At 41.6% G+C, this 24,896-nt stretch overlaps 1 protein-coding gene across 1 annotated transcript in view; it reads right to left on the reverse strand.

Moving 5' to 3' along the window:
• Positions 1-2,195: 2,195 nt before the first annotated feature.
• LOC111946946 (uncharacterized) overlaps positions 2,196-24,896 on the reverse strand; it is a 508,119-nt gene continuing 485,418 nt past the window's right edge. Inside the window, exons 11-12 of the mRNA XM_078942016.1 lie at positions 7,187-7,298; positions 2,196-2,779 (exon numbers count right to left, since the gene is read on the reverse strand). Of these exons, the coding sequence (XP_078798142.1) occupies positions 7,205-7,298 (94 nt within the window). The 3' untranslated portion in view covers positions 2,196-2,779; positions 7,187-7,204. The remainder of the gene's footprint in view (positions 2,780-7,186; positions 7,299-24,896) is intronic.

Here is a 24,896-nt window from a genome sequence, read left to right on the forward strand (position 1 = left end):
TAAAAGACACTAATGAGTCCAAAGGGACGAGGGGGAGGGGGAGGGGGGGTGAGAGATCCACTCCACTACCTCCGGGCCTCAGCGGGGATGGGAGGGGCTTGTTGCTGAACCAGATAAACAGAAGCAGAGATCTGCTGAAGGAGAAAAGTTGTGGTGATGGTGGTGGGTTACCAGAGTCTGCTGAGGCAATGTTGCCAGGTGTTACCATGGTAACAGTGCTCTTTTAGGCAAATGTCTTGCTTTTATCGACCGTCCAGCAGATGTAAGCTGAGTTTTAAAGGCAATAACCGTAAAAAAAACATGAGTTCCAGTTCCATAAAAAGAACATATTTCTCATATTATTGCACATAAAAAGTTGAGCTGCGACCAGAAGAAACAGAGTTTATGTTCCAGAGGACCTGCAGCTGCTATGTGGCTTTGATGGATACAAGCTCAGAGAAACTCTACACACCAATTAAAACAGACGAAAGGGCCCATAAAAAACTGACGGGTAATTAGTTTTCATATTTGTAAAGATCAGAAAAGTGAACTTTTTGATATCTTTTAAAAGGCAAGCTACACAAATGCAATGTTATTTTTAAAAAAATATAAAAATCTATCAAAATAAAAGTTTATCTTTAAATGATTTGATTTTGGTTTATTGGTCACATTGTTCTTTGTAGTGTTTATAGAGAGATTTCGCCACAACCCACTTTGTAAAAAGATTTGTGGCTGTTAGAATGAACCGGCTGCTCCACACGAGTGAACCGTGTCTCTGATCAGAGCAGCTGGAGTCTCGTAGCTTCGTGATCGCAGGCAGGGAAGGTGCTTTTTGAAGGTGAGCGGTCCAGAGAAGCGTTCGGACCGCAGTCCGTTCGGCTGTTCTGTGTGAGTGAGCTGCCAGACTCAGGAGATCCGTGTCTCCCAAGAGTTTTATCTCCAAGCAGAGGCGCGGCTATGGGACGGTGCGTGCGTTAGCGGCTCTTGAATGAACAGTCCTGAGAAGCCGTGCAAACTATCATGTGAATTTGTGTTTCCAGTCGGGTCCAGAAAAAATAAAGGCTGATGTTATTCCAGTTTAAGTTCATCTGCGGGTAAACGTTCTTCCGCGTCCGTTCTGCCAACTTTAAAAGCACTGGGCCCACGGATTTAAAAAACTATAAGCAAACATGCATTTAATGATATTCACAACAATAATATAACCTCGTTTAGAAGATCCTCTCACTCTATGTCGGAGCTGTTTGTTCACAACGGACCACATAATATCTTCTTCTATGGTAGTATCGTAATTTGTCCAGACCAACCACTATCTGACACGTCATTGGACCAACGGACACATAATGTGACATCACCATTAGTCCCAGGACCCTGAACGGTTATTGCAGGCCTAACAGTTTTGGTACCTACACCGTCTAAAGTTTGCTAGAGCATTTGGATGATCCAGAAGAGAATGGATCAGATGAAACCAGAAAATAACTTTTTAGTAATAACTCTACTCATCATATTTGGAGGAGAAAGAATGCTGAGTTGCATCCAAACAACACCATACCTACTGTAAAGCATGGGGGTGGAAACATCATGCTTTGGGGCTCTTTTTCTGCAAAAGGACCAGGATGACTGATCTGTGTAAAGGAAAGAAAGAATGGGGCCATTTATCGAGGGATTTTGAATGAAAACATCCTTCCTTCAGCAAGGGCATTAAAGATGAAACGTGTCTTTCAGCATGACAACGATCCCAAACACGTTGCCCGGGTAACAAAGCAGTGGTTTCGTAAGAAGTATTTCAAGGTCCTGGAGTGGCCTAGCCAGTCTCCAGGTCTCAACCCTAGAAAATCTTTGGAAGGAGTTGAAAGTCTGTGTTGCCCTGCGACAGCCCCAAAACATCACTGCTCTAGAGGAGATCTGCATGGAGGAATGGACCAGAATCCCAACAATAGTTTGTGAAAATCTTGTGAAAACAGAAGACAGAAATAAGACAGAAATTGTTTTATATAATCTGGTCCTTGATATCTATTGAAAGTTATTTATACTTCATTTATTCAACTGTAGATTATTTATCAACTAACAAAGTTGATGTACTTTAAACAATATTCACACAAAAACTACTTAAATGAATGTTGAATTTTCTTTCCTGTTTTAACAAACGGAAAGATGAAAAACAATAGGACACATTGCGCTGTTCTCCAAGACTACATCAGTACTCGGTGATGCCTTAATTCAGAATGCCAACTTTTTTCCAACTTTATTTTTTATTTTTTAAATTGGATACAACAAAAAAATAAACCAGTGGATTTACAACCTAAATTTGGCAGCAATGAGGACATGGAGTGACGGTAAAGCTAGTCGTCACAGACATGCTGAGACACGGGACGGAAATCTGAACCATTTTTTCTCAGATTTACACCAAGTTGCAAAAATGGACCCCATTGGTGTGTGAATGGGATTGTGATTAAAGCATTTACCAAAGCCTTTGAGCAAAAATCTCAACCCCAGCACATCATCAAAATTAGCACATACCCAGTTCCCAAATAAAATACATTTTGGACATAGTGAACAACCCCCTCCCCCAAAAAGATGATATCACAGAGGGAGAAACCTTTGAGGGAGCCGGTTTAGCACATGCTGGATTGCGGCGCCTTCCGTCCGTGAAACCAGGGTTCGATTCCGGGCTGCTCCCTGTTCCCTTCTCCACTTCTGTGCCGGTCCCAAGCCCGGTTGCTTTGAGAGGGTTGCGTCAGGAAGGGCATCCGGCGTAAAACATTGCCAAGTTTACCATGCGACTCGTTCGCTGTGGTGACCCCTGATGGGAAAAGCCCAAAGAGAAACAACAACAGAGGGTGAAACCTAAAAAAAAAAAAGAAACTGTTTTATGGAGCTCAAAAAAGTGTTTTCAAAATCCACGAACTTGTCAGGGATATCCAAAGGAAGTTTTGAAACTCTTGTGGGATAGCCACAGAACTCACGAATTGGCGGCGATTTTGTGGTAAAATGTGAAATTTGGCAATTTTCACACATTGTGGGAGGAAAAATAAAATGGTCTGAGCAACTAAAGAGCATATTTTACACACACACACACACCAACAGCTCTAGTCTACAACCACAAATGAGGCTTTGTTGACCTTTGACCTCGGGTAGCCATCTCCAATTTTTCTTCAGTAGCCTTTACAGATAAAAACTTATTTTAGAGATTTCGATCTATTGCCTCCTAACTCCTTGAGCATCACTGAGGACCTACTTTGAACTTGGATTACAGATATTTAAGGTGTTAAAATGGTGTTTCCCCGTTAATTACACATTTTTTGCTGGAATATTGTAAAATAAATAAATCAATAAATAAATACATGAATCGTTAGCTCAAGTTAAATGAAGTGATACATTAGGAATGTGGGTGTGGTTTAAAAAAACATCAGTTGCTTAGGATATCTAAAAATTTACTTTTATTGATTCTTCTAGAAATGACATTAACCTGTTTGTCACCCCCAGGTGACCAAAGCATCAAATGGTTGCTATGGAGATAAAACCAACAGAACTTTTTTTTCTTTGTGAATTCCACACATGTGTGGTTCTGAGCAGGGTGGTGGAAGCATAAGGGGAGTGTGAGGGGTGTGTATTGGCCACTGAGGGCGGGTCAAAGGGTGTGGCCAGGGCGGGAATCGATAGCACCCGCGGGCCATACAACGCCACTCGAGGCTTTAATTACTATTGAGTTCTGAAGGTTGTCGAATTGTCTCAGTGCTGTTTTTTTGTTTGACAAAAAGCCGAAATTCAAGACGATTGATCAAGATTCTAGACTATCTGTTGGAAAAGTGAAGCTCTATAAAAGTAAAGGTCAAAAGGATTTTTAACTGAAATAACATTTCCAGTCCTCCCTTTCCAAACCTCTCATCACGAGCACCAAACCCGCTCACAGCAGTGGCGGCTGCGCTCTCGGCCATGGAAATACAGGGGCCTGACCCATTCAAGTCTGTCGCCTACTGGGGGTCAGACCAAGGGGTCACAGATTCTAACAGACGATGCAAAAGGTCAGTGCTGGGAAGAAACCTGGATGTTAACACTGCAGAGCACAGAAACACATTGAAGCGTGGCCCAATCGGACTTGTGAGGGATGAGTTATTCCTGCCCTTCTGTGAAATCTGGGATGTGAGTGGGTGTTTGCTGCATGCCTGCAGGCGTGCTTGTAAGTGTTAGAGTATTTATGAAATGCGTTGGTTCACAATGTGAGCAAAACCAGGAACACACAAGGCACTTGCAGCATTTATAGAGCTTTCTCCGTATAGGATACCATGAACTGATTGAGTGCAATGAAAAAGGATGAATGTGGGAGTCCGTACCAAGGATTAGCTCAATGGGTTTTAAGGTGCTTTTGGACCACAAACCTGCAGAACCATTCCAAACCCTGAAGAGGAAGTGGCTGTTTCCACTGGATTTAGAAGCCGCTCTGTGGACTGATAACAGTGCCCGTCACTGAACTGTTCATGGACCGTGCCTTCATGTTGCATTTCACTCCACAAACAAGAAAGACTAGTTCCTCTGTTGTCCGTTTTCGCTGATTTGCATTGATAGCTAGTGTTGAGGCAAACCTGCAGCCTCACAATAGAAGGGTTTGAATATGTTTCAGTGCTTTCACTGTAAGAACTGACGGGGAAATATGCTTTTGATTCAAAACGCAGCAGCCTCCACAAAGGCAATAGGTCCATAGCAACCAGTAAATCTCTTTCATGCCTGGGATTTTGAGCTTTTTGTCTGTTTCTCTAAGGAAATATAAAAACTTCCCTGAACAAACAGTGCTTGTTTGCTACGGCATCAATGCTAATGTGATGACCTCTAATGTCATGTGGAAGCTGCATGAAGTTTCAGACAAAAGGAGGTTTTTTTTTAAGTTGAAGATCGCCATGTTTGTGAAAAGCTATTTTTAATGGTCGATAAAACTTGACAAATATATTTCTCTTTCTTTTTATTTTAAAAACAAATGCAGCCTTTTAATTTATACGTAATCTTAAACATAAAGGTACTATGTTCCACTGACTATAAGCCAAAATCTTAGGCCTTAGTCCAGAAAAATTAAAAAAATAGATCAAACCTGTCAAGTATTAAGGTGGAACGCCGCTCAGTGAACACATTAAGAGAAAAAATGGTGCACATCTACAGGCAACAGGACGTAGTGAACACTTCTACAACACGTCCTTAATGGTAAGTAATGGTGTGAAATTTATTCTCCCCCCAGGGGCGTGGCATGTCTGCAGCTCCCCGCTCCCCCAGGTGATGGATCAGGTTTCACCCCCCCATGTGTGCAGAATGGGATGTGTTACAGACAATGCAACTTTCCATGTTTTGAAAGGACGCCATCCAAACGTCACCACCAAATCTGAGTCCCTGATTGGTCAAAGATCATCTAGTTTAGCTGTCAGTGTACGTTCAATGGCCGCGCATTTTATACTCAGAGCCCGAAAACGGACGTAAAAACTTGCGTAGCGACGTGTGATCGTGAGATTTGAACGCAGAAACGTGTTAACATAGCTTGGTGTGAACCTAGCTTGACGGCAACAAATTATGAAATTGATCGAGTGTAATCCGCGTAGATATCCTACGGACACTTACGTGTTACGTGCACTCTCCTGCATGAGGCATTCACGTGCGGTCAGTAATCAGCCAGCATTCACACTTTGCTAACGACTAGCGTGCGGCCTAAGTAGTGCGTACCACAGCATAACCTATACGCCAGGAGTGCTTGCAGCCTATAGCCTTATGAATACTTCATGATACACAGGTGGCCATACGAGCCTGAAGGGAACTGCAAGACACACCTGCTCCTGTATGCAACCCAAAAACCCGGGTCAACCCCCTATACAAGTGCACTAAGGCTTTAGGAGGGTCTGTGGTGGAGGGAGGGTATAATAACAACGGTCTTCTATCCGTCAAAAGGCCACACTCACACTTGAATGCAGTTTGAACTTAAAGAGTTCATAGGCCACGCCCACCGACAATCACCTCAGACCACAAATTGAACTACAGAGGAAGTAGTCCTCAATGTTGTGAAAACTAAACAACGAACCAAACAGAAGCAAATGTTGAACATGGAGACATGCAGGAGCTCCAGTTCCTGTCCTCGCTGGCAAATATGATTTCACTGCCCCCCCCCAGGAAGTAACCTGGAGCGATCTGTCAGAAAACAGTAATGAGGTCTTAACACTGGAGCCCAGACTCTAACGCCACCTCAGCTGTCCCCTGCTGGGCTCGGGCAGCCGGGGCTCAACTTCTGACCTTTGGAGAGACAAGCCTTTAATCACCTCTCCTCAAACAGGACAAGCCCACTTTCAGGGCTGGAACCCGGCAGATGTCTCAGTTGGTCAAAGCTAAAGACTGGCTTGTTAAAGGTGATTCTTTAGACCTCAGATTTCTTATGAGAGTGAATACAAACACCAATCCTTCACTCTATAGAGGAAATGTGTAAAACAACAACATGAACTGCGTTAGGAAAAGCTGCGTTTAGCTGCCGAAAGACCTTCAGGAGGAAGCCTGGATTTCATTCACTGCAGGGTTTTGCAAGTGTGTTCTGTTCTTGTGCTGCACAGAGGAGCGCAGGAGGAGGTGGTCATGCCGGATGTACGCTCAAAGCCTGGGATTCTTTATGCTGCTGAACTAAATGTACCGCTCAGGTTCAGAAAAAGATCAAGGTCTGGTGGGGAGAACAGTTTCATGCTTGGAGCGCCCGTGATCTTCCCAAATACAATCAAAGACCACGGTCCAACACCAAAGATTTTCAAACATGATTGAAATTAATAAATTTTGGCCTCAATTACAAAAGGGGTTTATTCAGACATACCTTTGGTTTGTCTGAAGATGAATAACCCCTCTTGTTAAAATAAAATATGTCCAACACAAGAGGCCCTCAGCTCTCATCTGTCTGCCTAGCTGTTGGACAGGACAAGTTAAAAAAAAAAAAAAAGACCACAGTAACAATTTGACCCTAGCTAAAGCGTTTCATCTGAGCAAAAACGAGCACAAAAACACAAGTCGGATTGCGGCTAAAGTGGCGCCTGAAGATTTAGAAAAAGACATCCGCAGAGAACCGTGGTTAAACTGTGCATTCAGAAAGGAGAGTCTAAAATAAGTCCTTTAAAAAATAAAAAAAGACTTCAGGGTGAGATGAGAGGGACTTCCTATAGAAGTGAAGAAATAGATGCTTTTAGCATTGAAAGGTTCTCACTTGAAGGTGCTCGTGGCATTAGACGGCGTGGAGCGTGGAGTTAGCAGCCGTCACATCCGAGTCCAGGAGGCTGATCACACCAGGTGCAACGTCCGAGAAGCTCCACCTCAAGCTGCGGGGGGAAGAACACAGCAGTTTACCAACCGAGACAGAAGACAGGACGGTTTGTCACAAGGGTCTGCACGGGTTTGAACTCAATTCAGTTTATTTTTACTGCCACAGTTCACCACCTGGGGTCTGCGACCTGAGGCTGTGGAGACACTCGTCTCTTTTTTTTTACCCTCCATTGTGGCTCTTCGGTTGAATGAAAAAAACCTCTTAATTTTGAAAAGTATCATATTCTTCTGATTACAAGGCAAGTTTGGCAAAAGTAGCAGTCAGATAAATAATTGAAGCATGGTATGTATCCACCCGCCAGGCTGATGACTACAGTACCCATAATGCTCCAACAATTCATCAAGCTGTTCACTGATTACCAAAGTCAGAGTGAAACATTTACACAGAGTCGTGTACCACAGCAAATCTATTTGAGTTCAATAAGCACAACTACAATCCCTCCATAAGGTGCACTTGATTATAAGAAGGATCTTCTATTTTTGAAAAACATGACAGGATTTTATTTGCGCCTTATGTTTCTAAAAATACAGGGACTGTGACCGTAAAGCGCTTTACAAGTAAACGCCATTTTACCATTACCTTACCATTCAGTCGCCATTTTCTCGCGGCCACGCTAGAGCCAGACGTCACTAAGCAGTGACTGATCTAAGTCGGTCAGAGTCATCGTTTCTATGGCAACCCCTCTCACCAATCATAAGTGAGCTTGCTGGAAGTCCACTAGAAAGCGGGCTACACAATATATTTCAAATGTCTTAAACGCTGGACGTGGGGGCCAGAACTTCTGCCTACTTATATTAAGGCATCTGACTGGTTCGTTTATGATTATGAATAACACGAACTACAGAAAAATATAATGAAAAACAGAGAAATATTAAGAATGTTAAAAAAAAAAATTATTCTGACCAATAGAATGACTGAGTAACAGCTTTTTTTTTGTTCTCTATAGAAGTCTATGGGATTTTGGCTTCTTGGAGCCAGCAGGTACTTCCTGTTTGGTACGCCAAGGGGGAGGGGCCACTGCTTCCAGGTCAATGGGCGGGCCTCATGATCAGAGGTGGTCGACTGTCTAACTTTTACTATTTTCGTAGCTCCTGATTGACTACTGACATTTCAAAACTACGGTAGGGTGCTTGATTAATTTCAAAATTCGGCGTTGACATCCGCAGGGCCGATGGAACGTCCTCAGAATGAAAACAAATCATCATGATTTTTAAATTTGTACAAATTTGCCAGTCTTTACAGACAACCTAGACGACAAATGTTGGACAGTTTCAACACGTATAAAATCTGTCGTTTTGCTTCTTGTCTGGAGGCTTTGGGTCCAGAGTTATAACGGAGTTTCATGCAGCAGCTAACTGGAACCCTGGATGTCTTTCTCTGCCACAGCCATGCAGCAGAAAGTCCTCCGTTCTCCTGAAGCTTCCAGCGTTTTCTGTTTATCAATGATTACTTTAAACCTCAGCATGAAGTCTGCTCCTAACAGCTCTACACTTTTCCCACAAGCCCTAAATATCTCGTTTGCAAGATGAATTTTGCTAAACGAGCGTCATCAATTAGGAACGTTTGGATCCGATGGATGGATGGATGGATGGGGGGGGGGGGGGGGGGCAGTCAGAATAAACAAGCATCTGTTGCATGTTTCATCTCTTTAAATTCTTTGAAAATCCTTGCAGTGAAATTTCTGCAGTAAAATAAGTAAATAACCAGGAGCCTGAAGTGATGGAGAAACGGGCTCATGAAACAGAAAGTCTAACTTTTTTCTAGAAGGGTTGTCCGTTTTGGAAAACATTGGAAGGCGGGTCAAATTTGCAGCTCTGAGGTTTAACCCGTGGTGCCGGACGGCGAGCGGAAGCCTTGGAGAAAGCAGGTGGCCCGGCAGAGCGCCGTCCCGCTAAATGTAAGGCTGAGCTCATTAGGACTGGCCCAACGTCACAGACGCACAGAACAATCCAGCAGTTTTCTCACATTCAACGAGCAGACAGGACTGCAGGACGGAGACAGAGCAGGGCGAGGAGGAGGAGAGCAAGGGCTACGAGTTGGCAGAAGAGGAAGGATCAGACTGGAGTGGTGAGGAAGCAGTGGAGGAAATGACAGACAGAGATGGAGTGAAAGACAGAGAGAAAGATGGAGACGGAGAGATGGAAACAATGAGGGGAGAGACAAAGCAGGTGGCCTCGGTAATTGCCTGGGGAATATAATGAATGAGCCACAGTGCGTCTGACAGAATAGGAAATCGTCTATCTTCTCATTCCCCCCTCGCTCTCTCCTTCCCACTCTCATTATCGCTCGCCCTCTCTCCTTCCACACCCCCCCCATCCATCTTCTGCACCCTCTTTCAACATAACCCTGCTTTTCATGCTCGCCAGTTTTAAATCTTTTTTTCCACAAAACACACTGAAACAACAAATTTCCAGCATCTTTTGTGTTCTTCTTTTTTTTTTAATTAAAGTTGGACTGCAGCATGAGTGGCGTGTTCAAGAACGCACTAAACGGTGTGACGAAGTAGCGTCACAGGTTGCAGGACGGAGCCTGAACATGAGCCTTGGTTGTTTGTTTTTTTCTCTTTTCTCCCAGCCCAGTAACAGTTTATAGTTTTGTGGGACAAATCATTCACATTTCATGTTTTGTTTAATTCTAAGGGTACACACTTGGTTTTAAACAGAATCTCACTCACCGTCAAAGTTTTCATCCACCAACAGCCAAACCAGAGCCACGGACACATCAGCATTTATATCCACAGGAAACAGGAAGTGACTTCACATGTCAGAATTGTTGTTTTTTTTGCTTTGTTCCCCTTCTTGTCTAATTGATTTTGTTTCAAACCTATGTCTGTATTTCCACTGTTGTTGTTTTTTCTGTTAAAAATCTGTGGGTTTGGAATAATGAGGATGAATCTTCTAGTAAGTTGTTTTAAGGAATTGTTTGGATAATTGGCCTGTGGTAGGGGCTAGGTCTTTATAAGGGGTGAACTTTTCTCAGTTGGGGGAAGAGCAGTCTTGGTTGCAGTGGTGGCAACAAGCTCACCCAGAATCAGCTGAATACTTTGTCTGATTCTTTTTTTGGGGGGGATCAATAAAATCCCATTTTTGAAATTTTGAGTTTGCTGGTTTGGCCATCTTATTTCCGAGTTATTTATTTTTCCGCTGCTGAGAAGAACCCCGTCACAAACGGGCGTTCTTGAACACGCTTCTAGCATACGGTGTTCACACTGGACTGGCGCTACCCTCCAGCACGGAGGGACTCCTAACGCAACGCAAGCTTTATGCAGGAGTTCCGGTTCCGGTCCGTCAACGCGTCAATTTCACAGTAAAAAGACGGAGAAGCAGGAAAATAAAAACTTTTATTGTACTATCAAAATAACACTTTTATTCCATGTTCACAGTGACGTGCCCACGTCATTACACACGGCAACATCGCCGATAACATTGTGTCTATATATGTACATAAATGCAACATCATTTATGACACAAAACATCCACTGATACAAGGACTCAGTGAGGAGAGAGGGGACATGGGGCCCAACTGCTGAAGTTTTGAATGTTAATGACAAAGGAACAGTGGGGGGGGGGGGGGGGGGTGTCGGAGACTATAATGATAGCTTGTTTGATGTGAACGCACTGTTACAGTAATTGAAAGATCATCAATCCTGGCGCTACTAATCCTGTATTAAAGGGTCAATCTGTCATTAAAAGGTCTACTTGATTGTTCTTCTTGGCCTCCTGCCACTGGTGACCTACATTGAGAAGGTTCCTCCATCTAGAAGAGTACAGAGTTTGGAAAAAGAAGCAGAGGAGTGCTGCTATACTGTCTTTAGATTGACAAATTTCATAGTGTGGCCATTTACCAACAACCCTTTGCTTTCACTCACAAACAAGAACTCCAATGTTTCCTTACTGAAAGTTCCTCTCACTGGCAAACCAAAAGTGGTAACTTCACACAGAATCAAGCACAACCATTTCTTCAAAGAGCAGAGTTCTTCTGTTCTCCACCAGAGAACAGTAGGATGAGAGTGGAGACAGACGAGGCCAAAGCCAGAGTCCGTCTTTGCTTTAGGTTTCCAACTGTAATGGTGAGATTGGCGATGCACTTTGATTTGGGATCCAGGCAATCCAAAGCTTGTACCGATTTCAACTGCCGCCTCATAATCCCCACAGAGTGACAAGCAGCCCAACACAAAAGCTCGCATCTCCAGCATAAAGTATTTACAAACCCAATTTTTTAATGCATTTCTGAGAGAATATTTGATTCTGTACAGTTTCACACATCAAACCTCCTGTCAGAAACCGTCCATGGGGAGGGGGGGGTTTAATAGATGTGCCACAGAGCTCCTTGCTCCATCACTTGTGTGTAAACAGGATGTGTAGGACATCTTATGTAAACGCTGGTGGAATGTTCCGGGCCGGCTCGGTTCTCTTGCATTCGGCCTCCCGTCAGCAGCCACAGCTTTGTGAGAAAGTGAAGGGGTGTCAGGGTGTCTGCAGCCAAGGTAGATCCAGAATGGAAATCAAGATAAATGGGGAGGGAGGAAGGAGGGGGGAACATGTGGGTGAGACACCATGAATGGGGGAGGAGGTGGCGGCGAAGGAGGAGACAGATAGTGTCACGTCTACCATTCAGGGCCATTCGCTGAGACGTCTCAACCGTCTGAAAAGAGGAAGACGAGGAGTGTAAAGAGTGAAAGACCCCTTTCATCACGACGACTTGTGCCGCAGAGCCCTCCCGTCGCCTCCTCCTCCCCCTCCGTTCTTCCTCTTCCTCAGCCCCCTTCACCTCCCGCACGCAAAGATAAAACAGATTCAGTCACAGAGAAACAAGCAGGGGGGGGGGGATAAAGGAAGAGTTCAATCACGTTCCTCTCGGTATCAAAGAGACTCAGATTCAGGTGGGGCTTTGAGGAGCGTTGGAAAAGCCAAGAGGAACTTTATCCTGGTTATGGAAACAAAAACTACCATCAGTAACAGAAGAAAAGATACTGTTTTCCATAAACTTTTAAGTATTAAGTTACTGAAATGCAGCAAATGATTCACAATAGTTTGGCTGAACAGAAGATCCAATGTTCCACGCTTCAGGAGAAGGCGTTTCCAAACTATGACCTCGTCACATTCAACACATCTTTGAGGGTTTATCAGAAAGACTGAGCTTAATATAAAACTAAACAAAGATGTAAATAAATACATGTCAAGGATAAATACATTTTGGGGAGAAAAGGACAAAAATATAAATCAGTTGTTTACATACAAATATATTTATTTCAATGGGTTTAGAAAACAAACCCTGCAAGTTTCTAGGCATACATGATCTTTAACTAGACCAGAGCTTCTCAATTATTTTTTGCCAGGCCCCCCCCAGGAAAAAGAAAATGTTTCGCGCCCCCCCAAACCCCCACCCCCCACACACAGACTCGCGCGGTGACAATTTATTAGGTTAGTATCTATAAAAATTGTGTAAGTAAACCTAAAAATGTATCTTTTAACATTAACTAATGAAAAAAAGCAATAAAAAAATCCACTTTCAACAAATATTAAACTTTATTTAGCCGCAGAAAACCTGTTCTAGTCTAAAACAGAAAAAAAGCTTAAAGTGCCTGAAATAGAAAATCTGTCAGTCCTTCTTTAAACTAGAAACATTTTGACCAACTGAACCATTTGGTGCTGAGAAAAATAATTCAATCAATAAATAATATTAAATGTAAACTGATCTGAATCATGAACACAGCAGCACCAATATATTTAACGTTTTTAGTCTAAAGAAATAGATAAAAACATTGTGCTGATTTTTTTTCTAAATGATGGATTGTGTATTTATAATCTCATAAAGTGCAGCTGTTTTCCTGCATTATCTGCTGTCTTTGTGTCAAATACTGACACCAACTAAACAACAGGCAGACAAAGAATACATTGATGGAAAATGAAGACACGTCATCAAAATGTCTACAAATAGTTATTAAAGGATGACATTGTTAGCATGAGCTGAGTCTTCTAAAGGCATGTGATGATCCTGCTGTTGGGCAACAGGCAGCACTTGCAGCTCTCCGCGTGCTCGTTTCACCTTGCAGCCTGAGCCCACAACCCCTCCCCTTTCGTTCTCACACACGCGTGTGACAGCAGACAGGAGCGGCTGCAGGGACGGCGGTTCAGTTTCAGGCTGTTACAAACTGTGATTTTGAGCCGCTGTCACCACCGCCCCCACGAAAAATTTGCGCACCGCACAATTGCCGATAGTACCTGTGCCTAAAACCGCCACAACCAGGCGCCCACCGTGGCATCGCCCCCCCCCGCCCCACTATGCACTGATCTAGACTAATAAGACCTGTTGCATGTGTTTATGCTGATTTACCAAAGATGTGTTTTTCTATTTTTTAAACAATACTCTTTGTGCTTTAGAGTCAGAGTGAAAAGTGAAAAAAGGAAATAAATGTAAAATGCCGTTTCTTGTCAGACATTTCTATTTTCCATAAACATGTACGAGTTTGAAATGAAATGGATTTGGACAGGCGTCCCTCTCTGGAGAAACGGCCACCATGTCATGATCAGGAAGAGTATTTCCCCTGTGCGGAGATTAAATCCAAGCTTCCAGAGTGCAGCCAGCAAATCAGCACAGGCTGGCAGGCAAAGTAACGGCCAGCTGAGGTCGCCTCAGCAGCTCGCTGATGTGTTTGCTCTGCGGCGAGCGGTCAGACTTTGAGCTTTTAGGAGCCGGTTATTCTCACAGCGAGCTGAAGCAGCGGTTGTGGAGAGATGAACCTAGCGGTTAAGTCAAAGAGGGGAAACAGACCCGGTGATTTAGGCGGCTGTGATTATGGTTTATCGCAGAGCAGCAGCCGCTGGTGTGTGTGTGTGTGTGTGTGTGTCGGTCAGTTTTACGCTCGTGTGTGTTTCGGTGCACAGACAGTGCAGTCTGAGGCGAAACAAAATCGCCTTTGAATGGATCCAGAGTGTCAGTCAAAGGGTTTGGTCATTTGTACAAGCAGAAACTGGAACACAAAAACTGACCCCCATCGTGGAACAAAAATGGATGAAGCTGTTGAAGCTCATCCTGTTTGGAAATGAAATCCACATTGACACAGAAACCAAAGGATTCAAGTTTGAAAGCAGCCACAGTTATTCTATAACGTTCTTACTCTTTAACAGGTTTACACACGTTATTGATTTGATATTCTTCTTTTTGATGACTAATGTACTGTTTATAACTATTCTTTGGAGTAAAAGTCCTTTTTTCATTGTTTGACTACGGGTGTGACTTATATTTCAGAGTGACATTTTTTTTCCTTTCTTTATTATGCCTTTTTTTGGCTCCTGCGACTTATACTCCAGTGCATCTTATACTTCGGAAAATACGGTAGTTGTAAATGAGCTTCGTGTATAAATGATGGACTGACCAAAGAGCAGTTTCTGAAATCGTTAAAATGATTGAGGAAAGTTGAAGTAAACTGACAGCTTTCTTCCAACGGTCAAAATGACCAATACTTTCATCTTTTCATTTTTGGGGGATACGAAGAAGCATTTTAGAGAAATGTTGCTGCTTTATCTAAAACAGACCAAGATTTTTATTTTTATTTAATGTAAATATGCCGGTAATACAGCACTGCACTTCAAATTTTTGTCTTTATAATTTAATTTAAAGATAATCTTCGTCCGAAATGAGACAGAGTTCATTTGATTGACAGCTGCCATCGAGTTCAGTACATCAAGAGCTTAACACCGGTCTAATGTGATTTGTTTTTCTGTCAAGGACAGACCTTGTAGGACTTTTGTGTTCCTACCTAACCACTTGTGCTTTTTCTTTTTATTACATTTGGTAGGAAACTGAATTTAAAAGGACAAGAAGAAAAGCGTCACAGGTCTTTGGTTCTTTATATACTGATGCTTTCCACAGAAATGGGAAATTTACACAAATTCATAGTTACAACAGAATATTTACATCTACCAGTCAATGTTTGAAAGCCTAACAATAAATGGATATAAACAATACACAGGAGAAAAATCAAAGAAACAAAAGGTTAGCTTCTTTTAAAATCAGTGATCTCCTCTCGAGGCGCGGACGGGCTACGTTCCATAGAGCACGGAAGAAGAACTTTCTACTTCAAAAGAAAACTGTATTTAACGAATGAAAAACCAGAAGTGTCTAATCCAAAGATGGATTTATTGTGGCAGTTGTTCCCACAGACCAAAATAAATGTTCAGCAACCGGAAAAAGAATAAGCTATAGTCAAATGTTTTACATGGACGTGTCTGCGGAGAGGCATAGTGCTGGAAGTGTGATTGAAGCATGGACTTTAGAATTGCCAAAAAGACCCTCCAAGCCTCTCTGTTCCCCAAACAATAGTAACAAAACCAAAAAAAAAAAAATGGTACAAACAGTCCTCGGGCGGGGGACACACACGCTGATCACTGGTACGTTTTAAGTGTCATCAGCTTTCAGGTAAAAGAATACAACAGATCAGAGATATCCCATTACTATGAACCTGTTCTCTAAAGGGAACACAGGAACAACAGATGTCTACGAAAAACATTTAAAAACGAGGAAGCGTCTGATCATAATGATGAAGAAATTTGGTGACAGAGTTTCCGTTCAGCAGATATTCAGTAGATTTTTCCAACAAATCCTGCATTTAACTTCTAACTTTAACCACAAGAAAAAACTAAAATGGTGGCCATTTTCAAAGATGGTGTCCATATGATCAATTGTTAGAAAAATAAGTCATCTCAACAATTTGGGCTGTTAATGCTTAAAATGGGTGAGGAACAGCCTCACCTGCAAAATTTAGCTTAAAAAATACATAAAATGAAAGTTTTTTTTAAAATTAAAAATAAAAATCAAATACATTTTAGACATGTCTATTCTATGATAAGTATTTTTCAGTGAGGGCTTATAAAATTTTAAATTTAAAAATTTAATTTACTAATTTCTAGGCGTGTAATGATACACGTAGTTGAACCGAACCGTTTCGATAAGGCAGATTCGGTCTGGTTCACTTCTGTACCGTTCTGATACGTTTTTTCTTTTTTTACATGCATTGTAACGACCCAGCTGCTTTGTCACTCGTAGCGGGGAAACGAGAGCCATTGACCGTCCTTGTCCCATACTCCACAAGCCGTGGAGTATGGGACGTGGAGGTGTCCGACAGAAAACACACACAATAGATGTGTGTGTCGTTCATAAAACAGCAGTTCATATCAGGCAGATTTGTCAAACAGCCGTACCGAACCGAAATGTACCGCACCGAGCCCTTTGTAATTCTGAACCGAACCGAATTGAGATTTTAGCGTATCGTTAACACCCCTACTGATTACTGTCCGATTGTGACTCATACAGCTTCCTTTACCCAGAGAATGTGACACAGTGGCTAAAGATCAATAGAATTGGTGGTAACAAGTTAAATGCAGCCGTGCAGTTATTCTTCAATATGGAGAGCTTTATGGAGACACGCTACTCAGAAAGAACAGCGCAAGAACTTCATTTACAAATAAAAAGTCAATGACAACAATTTTGATGATTTTTTTTTTGCTGCCGTTTGTAAACGGAAGAAAAATGTTAGAATGAAATTTTAAACAGCACACTTGAACTGTTAATGGTGAATAATCTACTCTGTTTGTTTATAAATCTGACTGACGTCAGAGTCTCACCGCACGTCACTGCACAAAATGCCGTTTCAGAGGTACCCACAGAATACTATTCTATGTAGATTATATAGATTTCAAAATCTTGGAATTTTTTAAGGCTAGCATTTTTGTCTGAAATGGAGAATCCCATATTACATCCATACCAAATTTGGTGCTTGTACCACAAAATTCACGATTCCTTTACTGACCAGCTCCGTTAATTCAAAGGCACAAAGATTGAACATTTGTTTGTAAGAGCTGTAAACTCTTAACAAATACAAAAAAAAAGCTTTAATTTTAACTTTATTCAACTGTAATTTCCACATTTAGTTTCAACTTTAACAGCTTTTCTTTCCTTTTTAAAAGGAAAGATTGCTGGATTGAAAATGCTGGATTTTCCCAGCATTTTCCCAAAGTGAGACATGCAGGAAAATACAGAAGCTGTCCCCTCCCCTTCAGATGGAGACCATGCACCTGTCCTGTTCCCCCCCAGACAGGTAGAAGGATTTAATCTCCCGTAAGGAAAAAGCTGGAGTTGCAGTGCATTACCTAACTATTACAAAGTCAGCCCCCTGCCAGCGCTCAGCCAAACTCACAAGCCAAAAATATTCCAGATAAAGTGGTGATGGCTGGGGGGTGCCCAACAAAAGGGAACACTTTGCTTGCCAACCAAAATGCTTGTTATTTATTGAATTAAAAAGAGGGGACCTTAACCCTCGTGTCCCGCTGTTCCCTCCAGCGACCTGGAAGATTTGATATCCAGCATGGAGGGACTCTTCTTGAAGTTCTGTCTCCTGCTGAAAACTGAACCTCTAGTATTAAAATCTTTAAATGCAACAGATTGCAGGGACTTACAGAGGGGGAGGATGCTGCCGTCTCTGACATGATAATAGCAAAGCGCTCTTAAAAAAAAGAAAAAAGAAAAAAGTTAAGCCACATATATTCTAAGCCATCACTTTAGAAACAAGCTACAGTCGGAAGAAACTGATGAATGTAACCATGTGTTCTACCCCTTTATTGGGTAGAACACAAATTACAAAATAACAAAATGTAATACAGTTTAAAAAAATTGAGTTCTATAATAAAACATAAGGTTTAGTGAAATTCAGTTTAAATGGTGACTCAACCTGCTGCTATTTTTATTCGACTTCAATGTAGGCGAGCAGACGCATAACCCAAATGAAAACATAACTTTGTTAAGACCTACCCTAATGAACATGGTATTTTTAACATGTTCTTGTGCCTGGGCGGGGTTACAGAGGGCTGGGGGGAGGGGGGGTACTGATTTAAGTCAGTATCTTTGATTAAAAGAGAAAATAATCAATACAACTACTTTAAACTTTGCAAAAATAAAAGAAATACATTTTGAGCCTCTGGCATAGTAAATAAAAACAAAACACTGGGAACACTTTGAAAATGGATCACAGGACGATCAGAGTGGGACTTTGAAATATTACGTTTATTGCGATTCATCTATGATTTAAGAAAATCGATAAATGGAACTTATGAAACCAAAGACAAGCAGTGACCAGTTTTAGTTTTGCAGGTTTGGATGTTGTGCCAGAACCCTTTAACTCTGGTTTGTGCTCATCCCAGGTTTTTCTACTGATGGACCCGTCAGGTCTCATCAGAATTTGATTTGATTTTCAAAACACAAAATAAAATGCTAAACATGATAAAACACAAAGTGACAAAGTTATTGAAAAAGGAGAAGAAAATCTTAATTCCTACCCTGAAACCTACGATATTTTATACACGCGTTTTAACATGTTGAACATTTAAACATTATTTACATAGGTGCAAACGATAGATTTCACACGGTTCCAAATTTTCCAGTTTGTATTTCTTTGAAATTGTGTGGCATTTATTCTCATTTAGATCCTTTTCTCCATGTCCTTGTTATTCCACAACCTCTGCCTGCTGACAGAAATGCTTCTCTGTGAAACAACCAACCACCAAAAAACAAAAAGGTGAATTATTGCCTTTCTTTAGTTTTTGCAATTTGTTTATTTCAAGCAATCAATTGCTGTAAAGCAAGGGGGAAGAAGCAAATGTATTTTATACCATCCCTTAGTTTACTCCCAAAAAATGTAAATATTGTGTGCATTTCATTGCCCATTATTATAAAAAAAAATAAAAGTACACAAAGGATGCAGAGCCTCAGCTTCATCAAAGACTTATTAGGCTCTTCTGCAGGTCTTACACATCATTTCTTTGTAGTGTGTACTCGTGGTCTTTGCATTAGCAGTCAGCACTAAAGTGTGCTCATTAGAAGTGCCATTACTGTCTTCTAATAAGTGAAGCCACAGCGAGGCGTGTTGACGCAGTGTTTGATTATCTCCACTCCGCCTCGCCGGCTCCGCCCCTGCACATCCTGATCCGCTCCCTCTGATCCATCCACACAGTCACATGAGTAACGAGCCAGTCTGCAGACGGGAGAAACCAACCCCCAGCTGAGGAAGAGGGCTTCAAAGAGCATCTTCCTCCAGAAAAAGGATGACCAGCTTATTTAAAGCTGAATAGTTTAGCAATTACGTATTATGTTTTATGATGGATTTCACGCTCTTATACAATTACCATAATGAAGCCCATTGAGACGAGTAGGGATGGGTATCGTTAAGGTTTTAAAAGTACTACTACTCTTATTGGTACTACTTATCTATCCAGTATTTTAACGACACTCTTATCGAAACTTTTTGAGGACGAAAAATAAATAAATAACAAATTAAGAACATAAAGTGTTTTATTTCCTCATTATGCAACAACATTGTTTTTTGACAAAACATTTTACTTTATACATTTTTCCAACTTGAAAAGTAAAATACATGAAAAAATAAGTTATTAAAAGAAAAATAAACAGCAATATTTTGACAAATTGCTGTCATGATGTAAATATAAAACAAATTAAATAAATGTTTGAGTTTATAAAATCATCCCAGAGAGAGTCTCTGCTTTAACTCACACAGTGAAAGCTGCGTCTAAATCTGACGCCCGTGTTTCCATCACTGTGCTTGAAACTCTGAGTTTTAAGCCAAAGCCCCTCCCCCGCCTCTCTACCTGTTCACCTGTTCACATCCACTGCAGCAGCGAGTCGTTTTTTCCTACGCCCCTCCATTGTGTTCCACACAGAGAGCGCCAAACACGGTCATCATAGCAGCAGGTTGACACGATAGTCGGGGCGCTCTGGCGCAGCTTTAATTAATTTTACGCGCATGCCCCGAACTGTCTGAATTACAGCCCCCCCCCCCGTGCACACAAATAGCCAGACAGACCTCTCCTCTTCAGCGAGAATAGCGAAATTAATATCATCACTAATTTATGGAAAGTTGACCAATGACTGACTTGGTGACTTAAACATGGCAGATAACGGCGTTATATCTTGTGGGACACAAAAAGACTTCTCCAGTACCGATAGCAGAACCGTTGAGGTCTGATCTTAAGGATACTGCGGTCTTGAAGAATGTGGCCCCGGGGCTCGTTCAATACCGGGGCTCGGTACCCATCCTTAGAGACGACTATTGCTGTAATATTGGGCTATATAAACAAAACTGTATTCATGTTGAGATGTTGCCAGGTTGTGTGCTGACTTTGTCAAATACAGTTACAGTAGATGGACCTTCACAGTGAGGCTGTTTGTCTCTTTACCATAGATAGTCTGAGGGAAATTAAGATGTTTGTGAGGCCAAGAATGAAAAGTGTAAATAGGAAATATTTGTAGTTTATGAGCATAAAATCTTATCTACATAATTATTTCAAATGTCTGAGAAATCTGACCAACATCTCAGGACCAGCCAGGTCGGGCGTATAATCTTTGTTTTCCTGAAGGGGGCAGTATAGAAATGTTTGCATTGAGTTGTTGAGGAAGAGTCTGTAATTCCAGCTGGAAGTAGGAAGTTTGTCCAAATTGTAGTTTTCTCACAGACGAGTTTGTAGTCAAACAGGGAGAGCTGTAGATGCAATGGATTGGCAAAGGATGAAACCCAGGAGCAGGAAGGACACAGAGCAAATCCTCAAATCAGTAGAGGTTTTAATGCCATGAACAAAAAAAACAAAAACTAGAAAAGGTTCAAAGACGCTCCGACACAGAAAAGCCACTCCTTATATGGGAGCTTAATGAGAATAGGAATCAGCTGTGAGTCTTACAGAAGACCTCAGGGGAAGGGAGGACCTCCAGGAGAAATCACATCCTGTCAAAATAATCAAACATTTCATGACAGTAGATAGTAAAGATGCTGGATGGACAGCATGGGAACATGACTTCCACTAAATCCATTTACAGGGGCTTGCTTGGTTGAGGACGGAAACTCAAATTTTATCACCAGAACAAGTAAACAAACAACTATGAACTAGCAAAGAGGGATGGAATTGTGATTGAGGGGTGGCAGGTGTACACGACAGGTATGCAACCCTTTAGAAGTGATTTTGTGAAGGAAGTTGAAGTTTATCAGAGAAAAAACAAAAAAGATCTCCCCACTTTATTTTAGCCAAGCTGAAGTTCAGTAAAAGTTACAGTAGTTGTACAGCTGAGTCCACTGTGAAGCAAACAAAAGAATTGTTAGTAGAGTTCAGATTGGTTTTTCTGAAAGGTCGGTTTGGTTTTGGTTGGATTTCTAATCAGGTTGTCCCTCTGTGGTTCTCATACTGATGTTCTTTTCCATTTTTATGGACAGCGTAGCAATGCGTTTGGACTTACTGCATTACAGTACATTTCCAGAAACAATCCAAGACAGGACAATCCTAGATGGCAATAGGCACAACAATGGAACGTTTCATTTTCTTGAGGTGGCTGTACAAGCCTCAAGGGAACTTAAGAGACACCTGTGCTCACATTAAGAAGCGGCTGCTCCTCTCTATGACCGTTGACGGGTCTGGATTACCCCAAAACCAGCAGCACCCGTACAGGGATTGCTGCATGTGACTAAGGCTTAAGGACATTTCTAGGATGCCAATCTATTACAAGGCAACAACCCTAACTCGCAGGACTCAAGTGACAAAACTTTCAGTTCAAGTCTGAGAAATATTTACAGGAACCCCTGTTAAACGCAGAAGTCTGGATTTAGCAGTCATTTGAAAAAATGTTTAGACAAGAGACCATGTTGGACTGAGGAATCTCTAATAGGCTTGAACAAATTAAATGGCACGTTTGCCTGTTTGGGCATATTTAAACATTTAGAGTTCATTTGTAGCTGCCCCTACAGCCTCGGCGGATAAAGATAGCAGAGTGACAGGTTGGCCTCGGAGACAGGAAGGAAGCAGGTTAAGATGGAGATCAGGCTTCTATAAATCTCATTTCTGCTGCTGATTTATCAGCTCACCCTGGTCGCTGTCAGCCACGTCCAGGTGTGACCAGCGTGGCAAAGGGCTAACTCATTAGCCTGCCTCATCACAGTAGGAGCTTTCTGCTTGTAGACAGCAGTACGCACGCCGTCTTTCTTCTGTCCCATCATCGTCATCCTCTTAGCCAATTTCCCCTTTCCCTAATCAATGGAACACCAGCGTTCCACCTTTCCTCGTAGTCTTCCATTTATGATTGTGTTTTCATTGTGAGGCTGAGCAGTGGCCACTCCATCAAGGATTTAATTAAAGCGGTTTAAATAGCCGGAGGTGATTCTCATCGTGTCATCACCCTCTTCCCTGTCTCTCATCCTCTGGAGGTTAATATCAGACTAATCCAGTCTCCCCCCCTAAGCCCTTCCTCAATAATGCATGGCTTCTCTCTGGCCATCTAGAGAGGCTGTCTTCAATGAAAACAGAGCCTACAGGGCTCAACCTCTCCCCACCAACGACATACACACCCATATTGTTGTACAATGGAGTGACATACTCTGCATGTCAGTACTGACTCCCAGCATTTGTGACAGGTCTCCGCTGACAACATGAAATCCAAACACTGACCTTATCAATCCAGTTCTGATGTACTTTGATTTCTAATCCAAGCCTGGAAGAGTGTCCTCAAACCACCATGAAAGGAATGAGCCCCAAAAAAACTGTTGTATCATTGGGGCCTCTGAGATCAAGTCATCTTACTTCCTGGCGGGAAAATGAGCTGAAAAAATAACTCATATTTCATAACAAAATCATTCTTTAGTGTGCCAAAGGTGATATATGATGATATATATGGATATAGTTAAAAATAGCATAAACGGGCCCTTTAAATGTTAGATAAATTATACATAAATACAAAAGAAGGTGAAAGTGATAAAAAAGCTAAACTTAACTATAAATACGGAAGAAATTTAGAAAACGAGACTGAAAATGAGAAATGTAATTTACAGAACTAACGTTGGATGGAAGAATAGAAAATAGGGGTAAAAAAACCCAAATGCCATAAAAATACTTGTAGAATAAAAAAAATAAATTGATTAATATGGAAGTTCACATTCATTCTAACGGAATTTGTAAACTGGTCATGCAATAAATGTAAAATTGAAATGCATTTTATATTGTAGTGGGTTTTTGGTGGCATAATTCAAATACAAAATTCACATTATATTAACTTAAAATGTATTGTATTTTTGTTTTTCATAGCGCCCCCTGGTTTAATAATGTATTTTCATTCACATGGTGTCGCACTTTTTCTTTTGGATCAGAATTTGGCATCAGAGGTTAAGAAGATTAGAGTGCTGATCCTCTAGTGGCTCAGTCACCACCACAGCATCTGTCTGAGTGTCTTTGCTGCATCATCATGATAAATTATGGAAGGTCACAATGAAAGAACCCCAGAGTAACCAGAATATTCCAAACTCACCACGATGAGCAGCTCGGCCTGGGTCCTGTCCTGTGTTTAAAAACTTCCTTGGGTGAGGTCCCAGCAGAAGAAAAGCCTGAATCCAATTTTCTCCCCTGTTTTTGGCCAAACTATGACGGTTGTTGGTTTCCTAGTTCCAGTCCTGTTCCTGCTTCCCCAGGTCCTACTCTGTATGCCCCTCCCCCTCCTCCAGGTGTGTCCAATTAAGGATCTTCCTGAACGACTCCTCAGTGTTTTCTCTGGGAAGCATTTTGGATCCACAAAGTTGGAAAGAGGAATCTAAATGGCTTCAAACTTTTTTTGTTTATAGAAATAAACAGCTTTTCATCACACTTCTACATGGATTTGTGTTTTTACAGCGAAGGCCTGAAGCTCATTCAGCCATTTTCCACATTTAGATCTTCCGGTAGAGTTTGAATTAACTTGGACTGGAGAAAGTTTTATTGATGAACTCTTTCAGATGATGAAAAGACATCAAATGATTGTGAATTATCGTGGACTTATAACAGAGCTTGTGTGTTTTTAACGTGTTCTTGTGCCACATATGTAAAGAAAATGAAGCTCTAAATTGAATTTCTGAGCATTTCTTTACTTTGTTGTGAATCAGGAGTAGATAAAAAAATACTGTTTGAAAAAGATTTTATTTGTGACGAAGAAAATAAACTGAGTGGGTCACAAGCTTCCTGCTCCGCCTCTTTCTGATGCAAATAGACAAACAGATCCATGAACGTCTTTGTTTTCCTCGTCTGAGCTGAAATCTGGATCTAAACTGTACGGCTGGATATCTCTGATATTGATCGACATTTCTGTTGCACCAATAATGTTAGATGGGGGTGTGTGTAAGCAGAGCTCATAGGTAAAGGTGATGGGAAATGGGGGCGGTACTGCTCTTCCACAATTGTCAGGCAAATTATTAGTATAAGGACTACAATAATTGAAAACAACTAATTGAATGTCTCGCTTGTCTGATCCCAAAGATTGGACTGGATCAAATGTGCCAAATGTTTTCTCTCCTTCTGGATGTTGATTTGTGAACTCTGACCTTCACTGAGTGACGCCTGCACTTTTCTCCATCTTCTACTTCTCTGATGCCCTCCTGGATGAGACCTTTGGCCTCCTGAGAAGGTTCTTTCATGTTCCAGGTCTTCTCAGAGTGAGGATGACGACTTTCACAGGTTCTTACATTATCTCGGGTGGATCTAAGTGGTGGCAGAACTGATCTTGATTAAATATGTTTGTGGTT

The sequence above is a fragment of the Oryzias latipes genome, chromosome 23, assembly GCF_053564925.1.
Source record: "Oryzias latipes strain Hd-rR chromosome 23, Olatipes_Hd-rR_3.1".
Lineage (NCBI taxonomy): Eukaryota > Metazoa > Chordata > Actinopteri > Beloniformes > Adrianichthyidae > Oryzias > Oryzias latipes.